Consider the following 22,093-nt stretch of genomic DNA (forward strand, 5'->3'; position numbering starts at 1 on the left):
ACCTTTAAGAAATGTGTTTGGTTTTTTTGGACACCAGTAGGGGTGGAGCATTGACAGTATGAATCAGAGAGTAGTTTGGCATTGTTCATATGATCAGTGAATGGAAAATACTGTACAAAACCAAACACATCCAACACTGCTGTACATGTTTTAATAGCAACGTACTAAGACATTTTGTTTCTGTAGCTGCTGCCATTTCTCTAATAGTCAAATCCACTACGATATCTTCTGTTGACAACACAATGACACCTTCAGCAGCGTCAACACCGCTGCACTGAAACAAAAAAAGGTGAAGGAAGGACTAACATCTGCAACACTGTACAAAACAATATGAGGCATGTAACTGGCTTATATTACAAGATACAAAAACTTACAGTAGTAGTTACGTACATTCATATGGCAGTGATACGCTAAAGTACAGTATAAAACCAGTGGTGGAAAATCCCATTAAGTGCTACAATGTGTGTTGGACTTGGCTGATGCAATTCACAGATCATTTTTTTTGCTCGTTTAAAAAAAAAAAAAATGTCTTTGCCAAACAGACTCCCCTCAGACCCCGCGGTGTCACGTAGCTCCAGCTCTGTAGCATTTGATCTCCGGATTCAGGGCGCAGCCAAACTGTGCGTCCCGGTGTTGCTCACAGTGTCCTATCACAGTTCTAGTTTCATAGCTGGCTGGTCCTAGTCCGAGTTGAGCGCTTGCCTCTCCTGTCCCGCTGGTGAGGGGGGTGGCAGTAGCGTGGAGACCATCCTCGGCTCCTCCTGGCGGGGCTACGTGGCGTCCTGGTGTCTGGGGGGGCTGGTCGTCAGGCCTCCTCTGCAGTGGCATCGATCCCGGCGTAGGTGAAGTTCTCGAACAGGGCCATGTTGACGTAAGCCTGCGACAAAGTGAGTTCAGCTGTCATTGACCAAGGTTGTAAACAATGGATGCTGGTTGCTCTGCTTTATGACCGCGACGCTAGGGGCCGCCATTGTCCACCATTGTCTGCCATTGCTGCAGTACCTCCATATGTGGGCGGTAAAACAAGCTAGTTTTCCATTAGATAGCATTGCACTTTGGACACGTTTTAAGCAACTGTAAAGCCTGGTTTCTAATTTTTGGGAACTTTCTACAGCTAGATATTGCTCCTGTGATGACACTGGGTTAGTGACAATTAAAAAAACCAGGCTGGCTTTCGTAAGAAACATTTTAGAAATCTCGTACACTAATGAGGGCTGGACTTTGATTGACAGGCCGTTAGCATTTGAACTAATGGCGCGGGCACGGTTACGATTGCCACGAGGGCCAAATCTACAGCGAAGATCCCGCCCTTATGCCGTTTTTAGGAACATTCTCTGTCACAGCAGGGAAGGAGGAGTCTGTAGATCCGCCATGGATCCCCTTTCGAACATGGTCTTTACGGTAAACGGGGAGGAGTGAGCAGACACTGTCTATTATTTATTATGTGTATTGTTGTAAATGGTGTCTTCCAAAAATTTTGGATAGTATTTGATCAAATCTCATTCATTTTAATGAGGAGTTCTGGTCATGCTTTCCGTTTTACAGAAGGTCATTTATCTTATTTCAAATTTTAAAGGTAAATAAAAGTCTAGAGAATGGCATAGGTCATCATTTTCTGCTCCATTTTAATGGGAAATTCAACTCAAAAGTGTCACACACTTTTCCATGCCATTATGTTTGACACACAACAGTACATATATATAATCTAATTTGTGGATACCGTTTGAACTGAGCCTTGTTTTTCTCTGTCACTTTATTGTGTTGCTTTTATCTGGAGGTTTTAGCCTTATTATTAGTGTTTTGTTAGTGTTGGGAAGTCAAATCTCAGCTCACACTGTGGTTAGACCTTTTGTCTCAGCAAATGTTTCTAAGCCATGTTTTTTTTTTTTCTTCCCACGACTGCCGATGGTTGTAATTGCTTACCTTCCTGGCCTCCTGCATCCTGCCGAGCTGCACAGAGATCTGGGAGAAGGGGGGTCTCTCATAAGGCCGGTCCCTCCAGCACTGCCTCATGAGCTCGTAGCTACAAACACACAAACATCCTCATCAAATAAACAAGCACCACAAACAACCCGAGCCAACAAGTTTCCACGCCGGGGCAACGTACACTTCGTCATCACAGTTTTTGGGTTTCTCCATCCTGTATCCTTGCGGCAGTTTCTCGTAGAGTTCCGCACACGTCATGCCGCAGTACGGTGTGCCACCTACGATGACGACGACAAAAAAGATAATAGATTATAGATTATAGGAGACTAATGAAGCCCTGTTGTTTTGCATGTACCTACCTAAGCTTACGATTTCCCAGAGAAGCACAGCAAATGACCACCTGCAAGGAAGGCAAGGGAAAAGTCGCTTTCAATTAAGACCACTGGAATCATGTCTACAGTCAGTGTGGCAGTGACAGGAGTGAGAAATGGACGGCTTTGTTGTTTATGCTGAGGAATATATAAAAAAAAAAGGATATTGGGATTGATCAACATAAGGACAATAGCGTCGAAATGCTGCTTGAACCTGACCGTGTTGCTGCACCCTGCCCTGTGTACTGAGGCTATGAATGTTTCAAAAGTCAACCAATCAAAGAGCTTTATTACTCCCCGCAGGGCCATTTTGAGGAGCAGGAGTCGCTTTAAAAGAGACATCCATCACGATAACGGCCACACACAGTGCATCAACAACAGCGGTGATGAGTTATAGGCTTGCAAACGCAGCATAAACATCGCGCAACAGTCTTCACAGCATTCAAAAGACAAGTCAGCAGCGTCGAATTGACATGGTTTAACAAGTTGCACCAACCAGGCAACCGTAAAAGGACAAAAAATTAAACAGCAGTGATGCTTAAATCAGACTTAACTTGCTACTCGAATTGAATTTTGTATGCACAGTGTTTGCTGCGTGTCCAAACAGCTCTTTTTCACGTTTGTTTGTATCGAGTTTTATCTCTGATCTGCAGAAGTGTGCGCTGTGGTAGATTGTACACTAGACAAATACTGCATTGCATTGTGGGTTCCTTTGCATTTGTTTTGCTCATTTACTGAGTTCTTTGTCTGAGGTCTGGTATCTGTCTGTCCCCATTGTTTACGAGCGCCTGGGGCCCCTTCAGCCCCCCCCACCCCCACCTTCCGTTAGTTGTCCTTACTTGTTCTTTGCTGTGTATAAATAGTTTCTGGTTGGCAATCTAACGTCTAAAAGTCTGTAGACCAACTCATAGCCAGTGTTTCCTGCCCCTATCTGCCACACTGCACATTACCATCGCCCCAAACAGTGGCACGGGGCTGATTTGTTGCTGCGTTGGTGATTTTGTTTTTATAGGCTCAGTCCTATGGATCTCGTACAGTGGGATCAGCAAGTGTTCGGACCTTTCTAGTAATATATGTTTCTGTAACTCGTTTCATTTATGTTTTAGTCTAATTAAAACTATACTTTGGCTGATATAGAAACTAAGTACCTTTCTGAATCCTGAATGGCATTGATCCCAGACCAAAACTTAAATAAATGGTAGCAATGGAATTGGCCTCCAGTCATTGTTGCCTTATTGAAGTGTATCAGTGTTGAATTGAAAAAAAGAGCATCATTTTAGTATGTGGCTTCTATATAGTAGAAATAAAACAATTATGTGAAAAAAAAACGTTCTGAACCCACTCTACTAACGGTGTAAAACTATTTACACTGTTATCTGTTTACATTACGGTATCAGTATTGTACCTTATGTTAGAAATGGGAATAGTAAGTAAGTGCCTTATTTGTCTTTGTATAAGTGTACAACGAAATAGTGTTCAGGTGTTAGTCCAGGTGTTAGTTAGGGCCTTTAAGTATAATCTAACTCTGAATGTTTGAAAAGATACATACACGTCACTCTTGGTTGTGTACACACTGTAGTTGAGAGACTCAATGGCCATCCAGCGCACAGGCAGTCGACCCTAAAGACAAGAAAAGAACGTATGAAATCGGTGCACGTGAACGCAGGAATTTTGCTAAAATCTATTTTACTTGTATTTCATATAATTTGTCGTGATTACAGGAAACACAGTTTTTTGGAGTAGTTGAAGTACATTTACCTCACCCCTGCCCTCTAGTGGAAAGAAACAACAAGAACAATCTCATCCAACTGCTGACTATTCATCATTGCAATTGTTGTTTTGAATAACAACAAAGATGAATGGTGTTTTAATTTAATAAATTAACTAAATTCAGATAAGAAGGTTGAAATTAACTATTAAATGATGTTTAAAGGCCATTTTACCAAATGATGAACAAGGGAAAAAAAGATGAAGATGTTGATGCTTTACTTTAACAAACATTAGTTGTTTTGTTACCTTGCTGGCTTGCTTGTTTTATCAGCATTGTTTTGCCCGTGTGTCGCAGCAACATGAAACCTGAATGTTCCACAGTGAGGCTTTAAATCTATAATCTCACATTTGCCAAGTTCTACTCACCATTGTTTTCTTTACATAAACCTCCTCTCCTCGGGACAAGCCAAAGTCTGCAATCTTAGCCACAAGGTTATCGCCCACAAGGACATTTCTTGCTGCCAAGTCTCTGTGAATGAACTGTTGAGAAAATACATACAAATGTTTTTTAAAATAATACATGAAACTGCTTTCACAGGATATCATTGTGCGTGTCGTACCTGTTTGTCGCTGAGATAGTGCATCCCGTTGGCCACATCCACAGCGAACTGCAGTAGCTGTTGTGAGGTGAGAGTGGAGGCAGTGCCATGTTCTTTTGCAAAGGCAGGGTCCGTCTCCAGCACTCGGCTTTTCCTCAGGAAATCCAGCAAGTTTCCGTAGGGAGCGTATTCAATGGCAATGTACAGGTAGCCTTATGAAATACAGTGGTAACATTAGGAAAAGTTCTCAATATAGGCAATGGAGTGAATTTTACTTTCTGAATGATAAGTTGTAAACCGTGGTTGGGTAAAGTAAAAAAAAATATGCTTGCAATCAAACATAAAGACACTTGGAGCCGTTATCCATCCTAAGCCATCAACACTTTCCCTTCAAGGCCAAGCCACGGAGCTAAACCAGATAAGGACTGAGCTCCTTGGCTCATATTTTGCATAACACTGACTCTCAGGATTGTAAACAACTGCACACACATACCCCCCCTAACCACGCCCTGTCGTTCTGCGTGTGCCTCAACATGTTTCGGCAGCCCCACCCCCCGGTCAATGGCCGGTCGTCCTTAATGTCCCCAAGAAAAATTCCAACACCTGACCTCCTGGTGTACTGTGTATTTCCCATGTCTTGATGTTTTTATGTATGTGCTTTGCTTTAACTTAACCTGATTGTAATTTGACACATCTTCTTTTGTAGGTGCATTGAGTTGCCTTGTGTACGAAATACGCGGTACAAATAAACATGCCTTGCCTTACAACTCAATAAGGAAGTTTCATGAACACAGACTGAAACAATCCATAAACTCTGAAATTGTAAGCAAAGGTCTTCTCAAGTTTTTCAGAACAAGCCGTTCTTCCTGGAGCACTCTGTTTGTCTCCACTCCACTAACACGCAGCTTTGAATGACAAAATCTTTGTTCTTTTCTCATTATGCAAAACCACCACACGCAATGCAAGCAATGTAGGTTTTCAGGATCAAACACGACAGAAGCAGAGGACTCGCTGCTTGTTTATTTTGCATCGGCCCGACTTGGGGTTTTATTATGAGGCCATTTGTTGTAATTTCTATAATTAAATCCTATCTCAGATGTCCCCTAACTCTGATTAAACAATACCACAGTGTAAAACAACGTAAAAATGGGAAACTAAATACTTCAATGTTAACAATTGGGTTATGGGGAGGCCTGATCAAAATGCATAAAAACACGCCAGAGCAGCAGGGACCAATCACACAACTCATTCTGGCAGACAGGGACTATTTACACTGGACTTCTGTGGGAGAGCTCTAGTTACAGATCACAGCAAAGGGACGGGGGCAATAGTTTAGGGTCCCAACATCTCGATGAATGACGCACTTTAGATTCTCAAGTCCGTGTCACTCAGAAATACTGCTGAACGTATTGTACAACAGTCAAAAGTGTGTAAAAAGACAACCAGCAAAAAAGATCTCAGAACTCTTGTTGAAACTACAGTTGAGTCTACTTAATTTGGAAAAAAGACAGCTAACATTAGTGTTGCTGAACCTAGGCCTGACCAACTGCAGTAAGCCCACATCAGAACAGTGTTTTTTAAAATCCAGGTTTATTTTGGGTCAGGCAGTGTATTCTATTTTCAGTGACATTCAGCTGTTTTGGCAAAATTGTACTCTAAACCTTTACTCCTCTGTCTTCATGTGTAATATCAGCTTTTTCGTTCTCAATCCCGATTCCTCTGCCACTGTTGTTTCTTGAATGTAATAATTTGTTGTAAATTATGTGCATTGATGATATTTTTTTTTTTTTAAGCCATTAAAGCAACAAAACAGGACAGCACATGAGTATAGACAACTCACATCCCATCCTGCAACTACTACTTCCTATCCTTTTACTACTTTTGTCCCTTCTGTTAATTCATAAATCTGCTTCTGCTGTGTCCACATAATATTGGAGACCCTTCTCAATCTCCAGCAACATAAACCTGTTGCCAAAGGCCACTAGGTGTCACTAATGTCTTACCTCTGTTCTCGCAGGCTCCTATCAGGTTGATGATGTTGGGATGCTGCCCCAGTTTGCACAGCACCTCCAGCTCCCCTGCGAAGTCTCTGTGGTCATTCTCCGTGGCGTACTCTGTGGAATATCATCAGCAAAAAAACAAAAAAAACACGCATCATTAAAGGAGAGTGCCAGCGCAGCAGCTCCAGCCTTTCAGTTCCTTTGAAATGAGAGGATTCGATTCTCCGTGTGTGACTGCGGGAGCGAGTCTGAGAGTAGAGCTGAATATTACCTTTTAGCATCTTTATGGCAGCGCTCATCTTGGAGCCGTCTTTCTTTATCATTGCTTTGATGACCTAGTTTTGAAATATTAATGAGCTGAAGCATCGCAGTGAATCAAAAAGTGTAAAAAAAATACTTAAAGTAAACTACCTGGCCAAAGTTTCCCTCTCCAATGACATCTTCGAATTTGATATCCTCCCATTCCAAGATGGGATAGGTCAACGGTTCCGGGGTGGGCTTTGGTCTTCGGGTGAGGGTGAGAGTGCCTGAGTTGAACTGCAGAATAGTCTCTTCTCCCTAAAGAAATGTGTTTTTCTTTCATCAGCATAAAGTAATGTAATTAAACTAAACGTTGTGTAATCTACAATAGCAGAAACTAGCAAAGACAAAAGTCTGACATGGCTATGGCCAAACCTGGCAAGAGTGACAGGCTCTCATCAAAGGACTTCGCACACTCACTGATCCGGACTGGTAAGTGAAAGTCCTCCTCCGGTTAAGCAACGATTTTCTGATGAAGAACAGAGCCAGCAACACCAGGAGAATGGTCACAACAGTCACAGCCACAGAGCCCACGATGGCCACCAGGAGCCGGTAGCTGTCTGGCATGGGCTTCCCGGCCACACCCTGGGTGGTCGGGGTGAGGTTCTCAATGCCTGTCGATGTGCATAGAGAAAACGGAAAAGAGACAAAGTGTGGAGATTCATTAACATTTTAAAAAGTAATGTACATGACTTGGCATTGGTTAGAAAAATCTGTATTTTACGGACTATAAGTTACACTTTTTTCATAGTTTGGCTGGGGATGCGACTTATACTCAGGTGCGACTTATATATCAAAATGTTTAATTTCACGTTTGTTATTTTCACTTACTGTTCCACTGAAAATTTAAACACGGTAAAGTTTGGAGTGAGCCAGAAACTTGTGAGGGACTAGCAAAAAGCGGCGGTCACTCTTACTCGCGGGCTAAAAGCTAGATGGCCATAGTGAGAGGAACAAGTTTGTAAATGGGTGCTTGAACACGTGCTGCCGAGAGAGGCTTGTCAACGGTGCAGTTACGCCTCCATGCCCAGGTAGTTGCTAGAGCTGGTGCGACTTATACTCTGGAGCGACTTATTCCTTTGTAGTTGAATTTTATAGATTTTTATACATGCCAAAGGTATTATAACAGGCCAGAGTGTCCTGCCTATTGACCTATGGCAGGACAAGGCCAAGGTATTTGTCACACTTCCTCACCGTCTCCCTGAGTCATGGCTTGGACGAACTTGCTCCACTCTCCTGGGACTTTGGAGAAGGCCCTGACTCTGAACTGGTAGAGTGTGCTTCCGTTCAGAGCTGTCACATCCTTGGTGGTCTTGTTCCCGTCGTCGGTGTCCACCCAGGGGTGCGGGCTGCCCGGTCCCACCGGCTGGTACTCTATCACATACTTTATAATGCCTCCGTTCGGGTCCTCGGGGGGCTGCCACTTCACCTGGACGGCTGATATGGACAGGGGAAGTGCCTGGACATTGCGAGGAGATGATGGGCCTGTGAGAGAAATGGAAATAATTTTTAGTTTCAACATATTTCAACAATAAATAAATATGTGTCGACATTTGCAGGAGTCGCCACTGAGGACTAGTTTGAGGTATAGTTTATAGGTATAGTTTTCATTCTACATTTAAATACTTTTCTAGGCTTTGATGAGAACAAATAGTATTGTTGCTCTTATCGGTTATGTTATCTTTGCTTTACTGCTTTATTAGCCTAGCTTATAGATTCATGGTTGTAGTTACCCTGGCTGAAGAGGCGAACGTGGTGTGGATTGGAAGGTGGGCCCTGGCTGCTGCAGTTGATGAGGCGCACCACCACACTGTAGTCCACCTGGTACTGCAGGTTGTAGAACTTGGTGGACAGCACACTGAGCAGAGTGGTCTCCTCCAGCAGTTTGTCACTGTAGGGCGAGGGACCGAACAGTTGCACTAGGAAGCCGCTGGCCATGGCAGTGTTGATGGCAGTGTTTCCGGGTAGGTGCCAGTGCACGGTGATGTTACGGCCCTCCGCTAAGCTGGTGTCAATCTCTGGTTGAACTGTGGGCTCTGAGGCAACAGAGAATCGGGGTAAGCTGACCAGTATGTCTCCTCGTGTGATTGCTTACTCAAGACATAAACCTTACATTATACCAACATTATTCTAGGCAATAAACGTGACTCTCTCTATCTCTCTCAACAATTACTTAAGCTCAGTGAGGGTTTTTAATCATTCATAACAATATCGACAACCTTTCATTTCCAGATTGATGAAATAGTAACCGGTGTCATAAAGTGTTTACCGGGACAGTCTGTCTCCATGATGGCCTCTGGGCCCAGCGCTCCCTCTCCTTCCTCTCCGGGCCGACTCAGCTGCACACGGATGCGGTACGGTGTGGTGGGCTTCAGGTTCATCAAGTTGATTGGTTCTTTGTCACTGTACACTGCAATGTATTGTCAAAGCAATCAATATTCAGTCAGATTGAGCACAGAATGAGTGTTGTATACGACTGCGGAGGTACAGTGTAAGCATGACAACATTAGTAGATGAAAGTATGGAGTTATAAAAGAGACGTGAACTTACAAATGAATCATTCATGGTTGATGTCATGAGGTTTATCCATCTAATGGAAACTGCTCTTTACAAGGCACATTTATTGCTGTTGAGCACTACCCACCGATAATGGAGGACCAAGAGTCTCCATTCTCCACTGGTTTGTACAGAAGCTTAATGGACACAATGGGGCCGTCTCCTCTATATGAGTCTACAGGCATCACCAGCAGCTGCTTGCTCCACCTTTTCAACAGTTTGGGAGCTGTTATAGGGACTGGGGGCTCTATGGATGAAAAAAATCAAATCAAATCATTGTTTACCCACTGAAAACCCAAATCTATTTCAGTGTTTAAAATGTACCTTTGATAGTGAGATTGAACTTGCGGGAATCGTGGCCTCCTTTAGTGGACACTCTGCACTCCCACTGTCCAGCCTGGTCAGCTTTAACACGGGGGATCTCGAACAAGGCTGTGCTCTTCTTCGAATCCTGAGTGGTGTGATTGGCCTGAAAAACATTACGCAAATTCATCAAAATGGGCTCAGACGCATTTGCTATTTGAGCCTGTAGTCCTGTGTGTACATTAAGATTTGTTCAATTAGAAAGGAAACGAGAACAACAGCAAGCAGAGTATCCCACTCAAGAGAACACGTGCGCGTGTCTGAGCTGTGTTGCACTGTAGACTGATATGGCCTTATCTACCCAGGCCATTGTGTTGTTGACTTCCTCTGAGCTTGATTAACACTGAAGTCAAGCCATATTTATACATTAAGGAGTGTTGTTTCTGCACTGAGTATTTGACATCTCTGGTCTCCTTACCTTGATCAGAATGCTGTCTAATTTCCTCAGCTCAAAGCTGTCGTGGATGGGCAGGGGGTTCCCTGTAGCAGTGCATTTTATCTTTGGATTGGAGTTAAGATTCCAGTCTAGATTAGTATTTAAATCCAAGATTTGCGGAACTCGGTCTGAAAACAGAGATTGATAAAATCAACACATTAAGGAAAAGATAATTGTGTTAAAAAAAATGTATGGAAATGTATCATGCAATATGTGCAGAACAAAATTATGTTTCTCATAAAATCTACTGCATTAAATACTTTAAAGTGGACATATCATGCATATGGGGCTTAAAAACAGTCTTCAAAACATCATTACGGGGGCCTCAGCATTAGATTACAATTTATAATTTGAAATTATGCCTTTGTAAGAATCAAATAGTAGCAATGAAATGCTGGCACAAGAGCTGGTGAAGACTCCTTCTGCTGGCAGCTGTAGGAATAACTTTGGAAAAAACTTTCAGTTTCAATTCACGGCATGGTTTACAGCTTCAGAACGGCAAGATGAGCGCAGAATAACTCAGAACCAATACAATGTTGGATTATGGGCTTTGATAATGTGGAGGACAGTTTGGGGTTTTAACAATGATGCAATTATATCCAGGAATAAGAAGAACAAAGCGCTGACACCGAAGAAGAACAAACAGCAAAACAATTAAACAGGACTAACCTAAGATTACTCAAAACTGTAAATATGTAGCAAAATACCTTAGTCTTTGATGAGGGACCTGGTTTGCATGATATGTCCACTTTCAAATTAAGTAGTCATTTGCATAAAAAAGTAAGTATGTTCCTTAAAATACCCACCAGATTTGTCACAGTGCTCTCCCCTCCAGCCTAAGGGACACTGGCATCCCCCGAAGCGATGGCAAACTCCTCCGTTTTGACATCTGCAGTGCAGCTTACAGTCTGGTCCGTACATGTCAGTGTGGCACGCTGACAACGACAAACATATTTACTCCATGCACTGTAGATGTTGCATTTCCTTCTCCCTCGTGTCAGATGTGAGTAATCGCAGCCTCACCCTGCTCACAGTGTCTCCCGAACCAGCCGCTGGCGCACGAGCAGCCGTACGGGTCTGGCAGGCAGAAGCGCAGCCCTTTGCAGTTGTGGTCAGAGCCACAGGACTCCTGGCAGTTCCCACCAAACATTCCTTCTCTGCAGGCTGCGATCAATCAGCGAAAGACAAATTTACAAAGCTGTTTGTTCAAATGATTTGTCATGTCATGATTCCAAAGGCCACAGTAACATCAGACAATGGCTGTCTCTCAAACAAACCTATTTCACAATGCATCCCCATAAACCCTGGGGGGCAGATACAGTCTCCATCTGCATCATGACACACTCCGCCGTTCAGACACTCAGGACACTGTCGGTCACAGGAGGAACCCCATTTGTCACTGGGGCAGTCTGAGATGATAAAGTATTTGTTTTATTAGCAAACAATATCAAAGCTATCTGAAGTTTTTATGATATAAAATCCGTAGCTCAAACTAACCTCTCACAATGAGCCTCATCCATGCTCCATTCACAGGACTGTCGCCCACAAAGCTGGCACTGTAGATGCCTTGATTGGCAAAAGTGGCATTTTCCACAGTGAGGACAGCCGTGCTATTGACCACATCGTTCCAGTGAGTCATGTAGTAGTAGTTTCCTGAAAATAGAAAGAAAAAAAAAGCACAATGAACCGCTTTTCTGACAGTTCAATAGATGCATAATGCAGTACTATTTACCGTTGTACTTCCACGTCACATCTCTCTTTTGTGGATCCAGGAGCCGCATGCTGATGTTGGCCATTTCCCCTTTATTTATGGTCAAGGTGAGTTGAGCCGGGACAAAACGGGCTGTGATAACCAAAGAGAAAGAACATTGGCAAAAGCAGATCAAATTCCTCCAAACACTGAACACAGAAACAGCTGAATGACATAAAGAACAGATTTTTTTGGTCAGTTTGGTATGTAATCTTTCAAGCCTCATTTTTTTTTGTTTTTTTTTTGTACTTTGGTTCATTAATATCCATGTGCTTCCTTCTTTGCATGACTGAGACGCAGCGCATTCTTGGCAGACACAGAATGGTGAGTCAATGCAGTCTTTTCCAGTGCAGACTTAAAACCACACTTAACATTTCACCCAATAAATGGAATAGAACAGAAGCATTACTTTTACTACGGGTGTTGAAAAATACCTCTTCAACATACAGTACTACCTACACCTGTAAACTGATGCATCTTTACAATGAGCTGGCTCATCTCTCCTCAGACCAGACTTGGCTGGGACATCACCGAGACGTTTCCATGGAGATGCTGCTGCTTTGCTTTGACTGCTGGTAGCCATTAGTTCCTCCTCCCAATGCCGTATTTTGATAACCCATCGCCTCAGTAGCATTGTTTGTGTCTAGGAGCATGTTTAGTACCGCTGGCATGTTTGTTTATGTTCTGAGGCTTTACCAAAGTTTGAGTGGCGTGAACTAAGGATCCATCCATTGGAAAATAAGTTTGGATATGTGTGTTGTAGCACTGACCGCTGTTGCAGTTGTTGATCATTGTGACCTTCTCGGGCAGCAGTCCCTGGTGCGTGTATTCACAGTAGTAAATGCCGACATTTTCCAGCTTCTTGAAGTCTCGTGCGACCACCTCTTTGTGCCTGGGCTTCACCACGATGAAGCTCCTGTGGGGGAACTTGAAGATGTGGTCGTCCCTCCTGATGTCCAGCCCGCTGTGCGCCTGGTTGCGCTCCCCGTTGATGCATGACATGGAGAAGTGGTTGTTGGGAGCCTCCGCTGTGGAGGTCATGGTTAGGTCAACAACAGCATCTGTGGGACGGGACTGCGCGTTAGAAAATGTCTAGAGAACAACAATATTTAGGACACTTAGGAATTTAGAACAAATCCCAAGCTGTCATATTTGCAAAGCCCGAGAGACAGATATGTAATAAGACAAGATTACGCTCCATGATGTGCCACTAACCCAAACAATAGTAATATTAAACCCAGCACAAATACCATAAGGTAAACATAAACAACAACATTCACATATAGATAAGGTTAGTTGGCAAAGTGAACAAGCATTTTCTTTTGTACACTGAACTTGGACTGCCTGTTTCATGACCTCACATTCGCTGCAGGTGGATTGGACCCCTGCCACTCTCAATAAGCAGTCATGTCCTTCAGAGTAAGGCTTTAGCTTAGTACCACATGTTATGAGGTTAAAATGCATTTTTCTGACCATAGCAAACCAAATGATTTGTATGTCAAACCACCTAGTCTAAATGGAAGTATTTTCTTCAGAGCAACATTCACAACAGCACGTGATAAAAAGAAAAAAAAAAAGAAAAAAAAAAAGGATATAAAAGGCACCAAGTACTGGAATAGTCTCCCTTTATCAGTCAGAGAGACTCCAACTCTGGCCACTTTTAAAGCACGTTTTAAACTGTGGCTAAAGGAAAACCAGGCCTGTGAACACTTTTAGTTGTTACTGCATTTATTGTTGTCACATTATGTTAATTGTAAATTGTAAATTGTGTATGTGATGGAAACTAGCCTCCCTGCTATAATCTGGCATATTTACAGTGCTCATGTGCAACTGTTCATCAATATGCATTGTCCCTATCAAAAAAATAAAGAAATAAAATAAAATAAATAAGTTGAGTGCAACCAAACTAATATCGTGAGATGGTTCAGCATAGCCTGTCCTGTTATTTAGCCTCTGATCCGCGGAACAATGGCAGGAAACTTGGATGAGCTCCTGTTCCCAAAGGGCTCAGACAGCTACACTGGAGGTCGTCAGGGCTCTAGCTTGAAAACATGTATTAATATTAGCCAGCTACATCAAACAGCCAATCTATGCATGATCTTTGCTGGATACTTACAGTACGAAAACACATAATATTTAACTTCCATTAGTTTTATATCACGAAATCGTTTTTCTGTTTTACCTGTCAACTCCATGACGCACGCTAAACACAGCCACAGCATCGTCATCATCACGGTAATCCACTCTGTCTCCTCAAAACAAGTTTATAATCCAGTTTGAGTGTAAAATCAACGCGGTGACAGCTTCCAGAGCAGTTACGCAGCGTCACGATGAGCGACGCACTTGGGCGCATAACTTCATGACTTTTCCAAAGCTCCGGGTCACGCGTAAAAGTCCTTTTTTTATTGGGGAAAAGTGGAAAAATGAAAGTCCAGCGCGCTCTCGGCGATAGTTGTTGTCAAGACCCTTCAGCGAACAGGCAGGACTGGACTTAAGGTAAAGCTTGGCTCTCTCTGGGTGGGAAAGGAAGGAAGAGCGTCAGAGGAGCAGACTGCTGGCGCTCCACACCTCCACAAATCACAGTCTAATGGATGGGCTTCAGCTCTGTATCTGGTCATCTGTTTGCCCGTGCACGAACCAATTACTGTGTGTAACCTTCTATGTTCATTGTGTAGCCTACATCATTTCATATGTCATCTTCCGCCATCTTACTCCATATTGGCATTATGATCCGTGTCATGTGCCTCCTCTGTGGTTACGATATCATTTCGACACGATGTGTTCCATTCGAATTAAACACAAATTGTATGAAATTAGGTTTTCAGCAAATTGTGTCAAAACAACACAACAAAAACAAGGCATCAGCACCACAACATGAATGTAAGTCAATTAGGAAATGTTTAACTACAACTTTTACAAATATAATGTATAAATTCAGTGCACTTTTTGGCTGTGTTTGCAAAAATAAAAGTGTGGATCTTAGCCCGATGAAGACTGAAAGTGATGTTGCGATATATTGTGGCTTCTTGCGATATGGATCTTGCATCACCTAATATCGCGATACGATATTGTTTGCGACTTGTACAGTTATATAATGTCAATACGAAAAAAACAAAAACAAACGCCTGAACCTTAAAGGAACAGGCCACCGTTTTTAATGAATTATGTTCTTACCTGAGCTTAGACGAGTTGATACGTACCTGTCTGGTCTTTGTGCGTGCACTCAGTCACGCAAAACAAGCAAAGATGTTGTTAGCATTTGGCTGCTCCCAATGTGTTCCTATAGCTCCAAACGGGGTGAAGTTAGAAGCGACCACGCTCTTCAACAGGCACACAGTACGTCACAGACCAGACAGGTACGCATCAACTCGTCTAAGCTCAGGCATGAACATATCTCAGTGTGGAAAAACTGTGGGCTGTTCCTTTAAAGATCCAATCAATCAATCAATCAATCAATCAATCAATCAATCAATCAATCAATCAATCAATCAATCAATCAATCAATCAATCAATCAATCAATCAATCAATCAATCAATCAATCAATCCGCCTTTATTTGTGTAACACTTTACAATAGCTGTCCATCCAAAGTGCTTTCCAAAAGTGCATACTAAAAACTATTTCAACACAAAGATCACAAAACATATAAACATGAAAAAAAGTGTATTGTTTGTATCCTCATCAGCTGCCATAATCTTAACAGCTGCATTGATCTTATTAAAGAGACGCCAGTAAATACTCCTACGTGTAATTAAAGATTGACTCTTTGACCATAATAAAAGTCCGGAGTCATGTCTTGCCAACTTCAGTACACACGTCTCATGCCCTGCAGCTCTCTCTTCAGTGGCCTGTTATAATCACTGGTCAGGAAATGATGAACAATATGCTTGTTGTGTCTATTCTCATAATCTTTCATAAGTGCGGCATGTCTCTCTCGTCTAGCGCAGAGAGAGCTGTGGGCTTTATTTGATGCATTTCCCTGTGGCTGCAGACAATCGACTTGGAGTTGACTCAACTTCTTATTGTTTAAGATTTCCTGTTTTCCTTTTCAGAACATCTCATGCTTTTGCACCGTACAAGAACTTGCACCGTGGTAGTAAACAAAACGCTCTTTTTAGATGCCAATCGATCAAGTGTGCCCATGTAATCTGAATCATTTCTCAAGCCTTGCTTGAGTTTAATCACTCATTTATCAGTCACACCCAAGGCCGGATTTATACAGGGGCTTACAGGGGCTAAGCCCAGAGGCCCAGCAGGCTGAGGGGCCCCTGGGCATAAGGAGAAAAGGAGAGTTCTCTTTGCAGACTCCCTCACATGTAAGGCTTATTCAGATGACTTTGTACCCGAGACTAAACCAGGACTAAACCAGGTTTAACCCAGTTCTAAACAAGGTCTGAGTCATTTTCATTGAGTTGACGCTGGGAAAACATATGTACCTATTGGTCTGTTAAAATGCACCATTAAAATAAGAAAGAGCTCTGTGAGAGGACCCCCAGACCCCCCACCAGTCTGGCAGTAGCAAAGGTTCTTCCATGAGGGCCACAGAGCTCAAATTGGGGTCATTATGTTTATATTTTTCAACTAGTACTAAGTTTAAGCAGTTACTTGTGCATGTTCAAATTTAAAAAAAATCATTCATTTATCCTGTCATTGTCGAGAGAGAAATCAGACAGACAAACAGTATATGGGGGGTCCCTGAAAAAACGCTATCCCGGGGCCCATTTGACTTAAATCCGGCCCTGGTCACACCAGTAGTGTTAGGGGTTCATCTCTAGCCACAGATGAAACATAGTAACATAACATAACAGTCTGTGCCAATTCACAATCTCACAGTACAAACAAAACTGATGTTACCATAAGACTTGTTAAAACTATAGCATTATTCCTATGATTTCTGAATGACACATTAACGCATATACGCTATGTTGGCAATGTTATGTCTACCAATCCATGTTTCCACTTTGACATATTCTAAACAAAAGACCGCGGCGCCCACATCGGCCTCAGATCTGCCGCATTTCTGCACCCCCTCTGCGGTGGCGACCCGTGAGGCGCTACATCAACATCTCGCCGCAGTTTCCTTCATTCCCTCCGAGCGCAAACACTCCAATCATTGTCCATTGTCACTTTGTGCACAATGTTGGAATCCGTTCAAGAGATGACAGGAAAATGCATCAATAAACACCACTCAGACAGGCTTTCTCTAATAATTGAAAGTTTGTTTTTGTAACGCTGATACAGGGAAAGCCGTAGGGAGGGTCCAAAGATGCTACTGTCTGCGTCTGGGCGCGCTGTAGCAGGCGGGGGGCCGGAGACGAGTGCTGATAGGCGGTGTAAAAGTAAAAGTCCATGCAGTAGCAGTACAGTGGAGAAGAGACGTGTGCGTGGCGGTAAAGGAAGTGGGTCTGTTTAGAGTGTAGGCTGGAGGGTGTGTAGGGTGGAGGGCTTTAATGTACTTCTCAGACATAAACCATTGTGTCCATTAGTCTTTGTTGTCCGACAGTCATTATAACTGAGCACCGTGTTCCTCGTGAGACCGCCAGCCGCCTCCTTTAAAGAAGGCGTACAGCTATGGGGCAGGACACGGTCTGGGTTAAGGAGCGTGGACAAAACACAGCATTTTCTGTCATGAAAGACACAAAGAGAGGAGGTACGGATTTGATTTTGCAATCCAATAATCTCTTTCATCATCATCATGAGGCATGCAAGGAACTGCTCATTCTGATATCAGTAGCTTTAACCTTGCAATTTATCCACCAAAACCACTTCCAGCAAAACGACACACAGTCAAAAGAAAGCGTTTGATACATTGTCAGTATTATGATTTTTACGTGTACTATAATAATCTCAATCTCTGGGGAAGATTCAGAGATTACTCAAAAATGCACAAGTGGGTCGAAACATAACTCCAGGCAATGTGAGACGTTAAAGGGATAGTTCAGGATTTTTGACATAGGGCCTCATTTCCTAGTTATCCAGAGTGTTGCTGATTTCTGGAGATATTTTTTTGTAACTCATGCAGTTCTTCTATTTGAAGAGTTTTGTGGCGCTAGGCTAGTGCATTTCTATGGTATCAGCTAGCCTGCATTAAAAACAGTCTGACCCAAGCACAGTGCACCTGAGGCAAATCACTTATAACACCAGACTAACAAAATAAATGTCTGTGTCGATAGAATAATTTTTGGAATATAACTGACCTTGCATCACATGAATGATCGCATTTTGAGGGACTATTTTCTAGCAGATCACTCCACCACTGTGTAGCTTATACAACCACGAAGCTGACGCTGCTCAAATATAAGGTAATTTAAATGCAAAATGGTTAAAATTATTCTATCAACATTTATATGGTTAGTCTGGTGTTATAAGTGATTTGCCTCAGGTGCACTGTGTGGAGTGGGTCAGACTGTTTTTAATGCAGGCTAGCTGTTACCGTAGAAATGCGCTAGCCTTGCACTAGCCTAGCGCCACGAAATTCTTCAAATATAAGAACTAAATATCTCCAGAAATCACTCTGGATAACTAGGAAATGAGGCCCTATGTCAAAAATCCTGAAATATCCCTTTAAGAAGCTCTAAGAAGTTGGTCTTCCATAACACCGCCCTTTAAATGTGTTATCGTAGCATGCAATGTCAAAATCAATCTCTAGTTTGAACTGTGATTCCCACGCAGTCCTTTTGTAGTTGTTTGACATGTTGCATATTAATCATAGTAGACTTTGCAGCATATCTTAAACAGTAATATATATTGAGTCGTAAAACGTGGCTTGTTTGCCTCTTTGACTCCTTGATTTAAAAGACGCCCATAAGTTTAGTCCAAACAGAGCGGCGAACAGGGGCACTGTTAGGTTTAGGAAATGCCGTGTAAATTGTGTCAAGTGGGGCCTGTATCTCGGCATGCTCCCGGCGTGTTTTAGTGGTTTCTGACATTTTGTTGTGGTTTCCCCAGTGGAGGGGGCGCTGATGGCTGAGTCAAGCTGCTGTGGAAGTGAGACAGGACCAGCCAGTATGGGAAGGGGGGAGGCCTGGGAGACTTTGTGAGAAAGCTTGTATTAAATTCCCATTTCCCCTCATTGTGTGGTGCTCGACTGGACTGGCTCCACATGTACTGATCCTGCTGGGCCCTGCGTGGGAGCAATGGAGCATATAGGCACAGTTGTCAATCACACCGACATGTATTATACTGTAAAGGTCTTGCATTATGAAGTGTTTTAAATATGAAAGTCTCAGCTTCTTTAAAGGTGCATTATGTAAGTTTTTATGCGACAAAACAAACTTGATATTTGTGCGTAATTGACCATTTTATGACCCAATGGCTGTATGGGTGGGGTCAGCATGGCACCTTTAATTTCCATCACAGTGGCCTCTACAACACTCCAGGATGAATTGTTTTGTAGGATTTCTAGTGAGAGGGTCCGTCATCAGCGATATCCTACTAGAAAATATAAAAACAATCAATCAAGGAGCATCATAGAGACCACTGTGATGGAAAGTAAAGGTGCCATGCTGACCACTGACTCGCTAAAAGGTCAAATATGCACAAATCTCAAGTTTTTTTTGTTTTTTTCTTCAGATAAAAAGCTCCATAATGCACCTTTAAGCTCCAGAGGAGTGTCCAGAGAGTTTTTTTTCTCTGTGATCAAGGGATGGCACTTCTGGAAAATGCTTAGCTGAATCCTCTGGGGCAGCTATTCCCAAAGTCTGGAACTTCACGGCCCTCTTATCGATCCGAAAACCTCTCGGGGGCCCCCCAGCAATAATATATTTACTCTATTCTGAGGAATGTGTCATTATTTTACAGCTAAGATTATATAAAAATATAATTCAGCAATGACTGTAGGCTAAATACTGGTTTAAAAGAGTAATAGTAGCAAAGAAATGTAATTTTCCTTTAAAATCTTGTTTTTCAATATACTTATTTTGTTGGCAAGCTTTGTGGGCCCCCCTGCAGTGCCTATGAGGCCCCCCAGGGGGCCCCGGACCCCACTTTGGGAACCACTTCTCTAGGGGTATTAGTAATGTATATCCTATCATTATAGGGCATATGTTTGAGTTCATGCATAGTATTTTCTATTACTTGAATTTTTTAAATTAAAGGTGCACTATGCAACTTTTTACATAATAGGTGGTTGGCTTACTTCCCATCCTGGTGGAAAAAACAGAATTTTATGTTAGCTTTTGTAGGGTTTCTGGTAGGTTTTCAGAATGGAATATATTATGTAACCATGGATAAAGTTCAATGAGCAGTGAAAACCTAAAAAAACAATTGATCTTGGAGCACCCAAGGTCACTGAAAGGTCAAATATGTATTAATGTCACAGCATTTTTTTTTCATAAAAAGTTAGATAGTGCACCTTTAAACTTGATATTAAATCCTGGCACACTGTTTCAGCCCCTTTATGAGGAATGGTCCCTGGGTCACCCAATGTATGTTGTATGTACAGTATGTACAGTATGTAAAATACAAAAGTAATTCCATTAACCTTCAACACTCCTGACAAGTTGTCTCAGTGACATTGAAGGATGGATGAGATGTGAAGGGCATCGTAACCTTTCCCTTAACTTTAGCAGATACAAAACATCACTGTTGCCAGCAAAGGTCGCATGGACCCGAGTGATGCAGTTTAGATAAGGAGTGAAACAATACCTGCCTACTTTGACTACACTTTGACCCTCTAACCTGCTGTAATTATGCTGCACATTTCACAATTAAATAATGTAACATTTGTTTGCTTTGGGCTGAACTGTGTGAAAGGATCCATTAAGCGGGTACAGAGAGTGATTACAATGTTGAATGAGCTCTCAGATTGTATCAGCCTCATAAGAAGTTGCATTTAAAAAGCCTCTCTTAACGAGTCGGATATCCCTCCTGATAAAGTGTGCCAATATTATTTCAATAAGCCAGCTAATTGTGCTGTATGGGGATTAAATGTTATCTTTTTAGATTAAGAATCCAATGGTGCTCACCTCTTTCTCTGCTCAGATAATGGGATTTAGTGTAATGTGGTTGCATAGATTGCATTACATTGCCTGTATTTGTGGGTTCTCTCCAGCTTCCGGGTCCTTTCCAAACACTTTAAAAGTTCTATATGCTCCAGCCACTTGCAAGACCATCAGTAATACTTGAAGAAACACTCTCTCCTTTACTTGCCATGAACAAAGCCAAGACAAAGGAGACACTTCTTCATTCAGTCGATACATGCCTTCAGTGAGGAGACTGCGGAATCTACGGGTCAGTTCCAGTCGACTGAAGAACAGTTTCATACACAAGGCCATCGGGAAGCTGAACTCCCCGCCCTCCCTCCCACCCCATGTTCCACAATCGAGGATGAGAGAAATCTAAATTCAAATCATTCACATGGTTTGACAAATAACAAAATCTTGAAGCTTGAATATTCCACATTGTCTGTCACTTTCCACTCTGAAATATAATCCTGGTGGTGACAATGGATGCACAGGCAGAAAGCTGTAATAACAAAAATCCCCCCCCAAACCACAGTCAGCTTCAGCAGGAGGATGCAAAGTTGATAAGACACGAGGAGCTGAGTTGGACTTTTCCACAATACTACTGCTGGAGTACTGCAGCTAGGAGAAAAAACGAAGGTCTAGCTTTTATAAACAGGCAATTTTGCGTCAGGTTTTAGCATTCATTCACTTTTCAGTCACACTCAATGGGGGTCAACAACTGCTGCAACTGGAGTCGTAGTGTCTTGCCCAAGGACACATCTCCGGGCAAGCTTCTCCACCAACTGATACTTTTTCTGTAAATGTTGGCTCTGGTTGAATTGACGCAACGTTTTTTAGAAATGTCAAATTTCTCGGATGATGAAAAATTAACGCAATACTCTTCCCCCCCCCCCCCTGTAATACATTTTTCCCACTGAAATCATTCTGACTGGCTCACAGGAGACCGTAAAGCGAAGACTTCAACATAAAAGCACCCATTTCAAACATAATATTTCTCACAGTTGCAGTATAATATCACACTCCATCCACGCTGCGCGCTCCATTGTAGCTACATGTTCCCTAACTCTTCCTGTCTGCGCTGGAGAGAAAACACATTTCGGATCTAATCTCCCCGTGT

General features: G+C 42.5%; 1 protein-coding gene across 1 annotated transcript; it reads right to left on the reverse strand.

The window, feature by feature from the left end:
- Positions 1-214: 214 nt before the first annotated feature.
- tie1 (tyrosine kinase with immunoglobulin-like and EGF-like domains 1) lies at positions 215-14,484 on the reverse strand. The gene is made up of 24 exons (XM_079575570.1): positions 14,194-14,484; positions 12,782-13,072; positions 11,994-12,104; positions 11,759-11,914; positions 11,539-11,670; positions 11,285-11,425; positions 11,068-11,196; positions 10,244-10,389; positions 9,787-9,931; positions 9,551-9,709; positions 9,176-9,316; positions 8,640-8,942; positions 8,101-8,391; positions 7,327-7,520; positions 7,018-7,164; positions 6,878-6,941; positions 6,610-6,720; positions 4,628-4,818; positions 4,434-4,547; positions 3,847-3,917; positions 2,286-2,326; positions 2,108-2,204; positions 1,924-2,023; positions 215-877 (listed from the first exon to the last, which is right to left on the reverse strand). Exons 1-24 carry the CDS (start codon positions 14,240-14,242, stop codon positions 806-808), a joined length of 3,396 nt encoding a protein of 1,131 aa, XP_079431696.1. The 5' UTR covers positions 14,243-14,484; the 3' UTR covers positions 215-805.
- Between the last annotated feature and the right edge of the window lie 7,609 nt (positions 14,485-22,093).

This window comes from Gobius niger (assembly GCF_951799975.1).
Source record: "Gobius niger genome assembly, chromosome: 17".
Taxonomy (NCBI): domain Eukaryota; kingdom Metazoa; phylum Chordata; class Actinopteri; order Gobiiformes; family Gobiidae; genus Gobius; species Gobius niger.